This window comes from Bison bison, unplaced genomic scaffold, assembly GCF_000754665.1.
Source record: "Bison bison bison isolate TAMUID 2011002044 unplaced genomic scaffold, Bison_UMD1.0 scf7180017857936, whole genome shotgun sequence".
Lineage (NCBI taxonomy): Eukaryota > Metazoa > Chordata > Mammalia > Artiodactyla > Bovidae > Bison > Bison bison.
The window spans coordinates 34727-37688 of record NW_011488509.1 but is presented as its reverse complement, the minus strand read 5'-3'; the positions used below and the strand labels follow the sequence as shown (position 1 = coordinate 37688).

The 2962-nt window shown below is 34.4% G+C and overlaps 1 protein-coding gene across 1 annotated transcript; it reads right to left on the bottom strand.

Annotated features, from left to right (window-relative positions):
- Positions 1 to 609: 609 nt before the first annotated feature.
- LOC105004100 (olfactory receptor 2M3-like) lies at positions 610 to 1548 on the bottom strand. The gene has a single exon (XM_010861634.1). It carries the CDS (start codon positions 1546 to 1548, stop codon positions 610 to 612), a length of 939 nt encoding a protein of 312 aa, XP_010859936.1.
- Positions 1549 to 2962: the final 1414 nt, after the last annotated feature.

Genomic DNA, 2962 nt, shown 5'->3' with positions numbered 1-2962 from the left:
AATCCTGAAGAGGGGAAGAGTCCATTATAAGATAGGTTTAATAAACCTAATCATAAATCTATTCCTTTTTACCTCTTTCTCATTAAAGTGTGCTAATTTTATAATAATCTTATAAATACATATTTAAACTTGTATATACTAACTCAGTCATTCAACTTAACAAGTCGATTAATCCAAGGTACCAATTTGGATTCAGGAAAATTCTTTGGTTTGATAAAAACAAAGCTGTTATATGTTAAAAAAAAGAAAAAACAACACAAAACATTTATCAGTGTTCTATTTAATTATAGAATTGTGTGTTAATTTCATGTTGGGTAAATACCTCTAATTTCTTAAGTGGTATCTTATAAAATAAGTATATAGTTGTGCATATTAGTTTGCAGTACATATTTACTCATGGTCATACTTTGAATTTTCTATAATGAAAGAAATATAATATTGGAACAAACAAGCATGCAGTTTTTTTTTTTTTTTAACTTTCTAAAACTTGTGTGCTTGTTTATAATTTTTTTGGTAAAAAGATGGGTAAATATTGAGTGCTAAATTACACTGGTTAAATAAATAAATTTAAACATATAACAAAACTGCAAAAAAAGTTAATTAGGCTATTTATTCTCCAGACTTGTCCTTCCCTAATACCTTCATGAATGCTCTGGCCACTTCCTTGTTTCGGAGGCTGTAGATGAGGGGATTCAGCATGGGAGTGAGGATGGTGTAGAAGGCTGATACCATCTTGTCCTGGGTAGGGGATCGGTCAGACACAGGCCGCATATATATGAACATGGCAGCTCCATAATACATTCCCACCACCATGAGGTGGGAAGAACAGGTAGCAAAAGCTTTTCGGCGACCCTCTCCAGATCCCATGCAAATGATAGCCATAATAACACGGACATAGGAAGCAATAATGACTGCTACGGGGAAAAGAAGCATAATTACACAGCAAATAAACATTAACCTTTCAAACAACAATGTCTTAGTGCATGAGAGAGTGAGAAGGGCAGGGACATCACAGAAAAAGTGGGGTATTTCCCGGGAACCACAATATGGGAAGGACAATGCAACTGCAATAACAATTATGCCATCAAAAGAACCAACAACCCAAGAAGAAACAGCCATGAGACAACAGATTTTCTGGCTCATGAGAATTGAGTATCGTAATGGGTGGCAAATGGCAACATACCGATCATAGGCCATTGCAGCCAACAGGAAGCATTCAGCTCCAAGCAGGGACACATATAAGAATATCTGGGTTCCACACCCAGCCAGAGAGATGGACTTCTTTCCAGACAAGTAGTTGAAAGTCATCTTGGGTACAGTGGTACAAATAAGCATGAGGTCCATGAGGGATAGTTGGCTGAGGAGCAAGTACATGGGAGTGTGGAGCTGAGTATCCAGGTAGATGAGGAGAACCATGATAGTGTTTCCCATGAAGGCCACTGTGAAGATGCCCAAGACCAGAGAGAAGAGGAAGATGTGGGTGGGACTGTGATCAAAGATTCCCAGCAAGATGAAGTTAGAGTTTAAAGTATGATTCTCCCATGCCATGATGAATATATTCACTGTGGAGAATACAACATGTGAGAAATCTCCAATATTTTGTTATGGAAATATCAAGGATTTTTAGCCTAGATCACCATTACTATAATGTCTATATATATAGCAAATTTTATTTCTCTGAGTATCATTTAAAAAAAATGTTTAGACAAGGGAATCCCATGGATAGAGGAGCTTGGCAGGCTACATTCCATGAAGTCACAAAGAGTTGGACATGACTGAAGCGACTTAGCACAGCACATATAGGAAAATTTATTTCTCAGAGAATCATTTTTTAAAAATTTTAGATAAGAAATACTAGACTTATTTTTAGCTTGAGTGATTTGGATAAAGAAACCACATAGATAACAGGCATATTTGTTCCATAATTAAAATACAAGTGATTTCTCAAAAAGCATATAATCTAATTTCAGCAACCAGCCAACTCAGATATGTAGTGTGGATTATCCCTTCAGAAGTCAAGAGTCATTATGAGCCATCTGAAGACTCATGAATTTCTGGGAAGTCAATGAGATTTTCTGTTATGTTTTTCTATGGAATTTAGCATACCACTCTAGGATATTAATAAAAATTCTTTCTACCAAAGTGTGGAAGAAAGCATGTATGTTTAGAAATGAGACAGGATTAATCAAATACCAGGTGAAGAGAAGGGATTGAGAAACTGTTAATCAGAAGTATATCTAATAGTACATGTTGCTTATAATAGTCAATTGTAGTAGACAAAATTTCTCACCAATATGACCATTACTAACTCTATCCATTAAGATAAGGTGTATCCATGAAATATCCTGGTACAGGTCATTTTTCTGGAGAAGCAGACTAGAGTGCAAAGCACAGTTCAAACACCTGGAACAAATCATTTTATCTGTGTGATCTTAGTTAATTTCTCTAAGCTTTATTTTCTAGTCTGTAAAATTTGACATTTTTAAAATCTATATTGTAGGGTGTTATTAAGACTAAATGAAATCGTGTTTGCAAAGTATGGATATTACCTGGGATATAGTTTAAAAAATATATATATATATTTAATACTCATAACTATATAAGTATTTTTAAACAAATAAATACTATAGGAGGGAAGAGAGCTTACCCATACTTTAGACTATTCTATCTTTTCAATTTCCTTAGCCAGATTCATTCAGGGGATTTTTTTGGCTTCACAGCAGCGTATTTTTTAATGTCTGTTTATATATCTATTTTTTTTTCTCTTTTCTTACCTCTTACTTCATTATTGAAGGCATTGGCTTCCTTTCTATGTCTTCGCATGTGTTTTCTCTCCTCTGGGTGTAATGCAGAGCAGTAATTGGTATTTTGGTTTTTGGCTTTGGGGAAAAAAAAATTTTTGTATGGTTCTGCCAAATTAACTAAAATTGTGCATTTTATTTGACAGAAAATCTGATTTAAA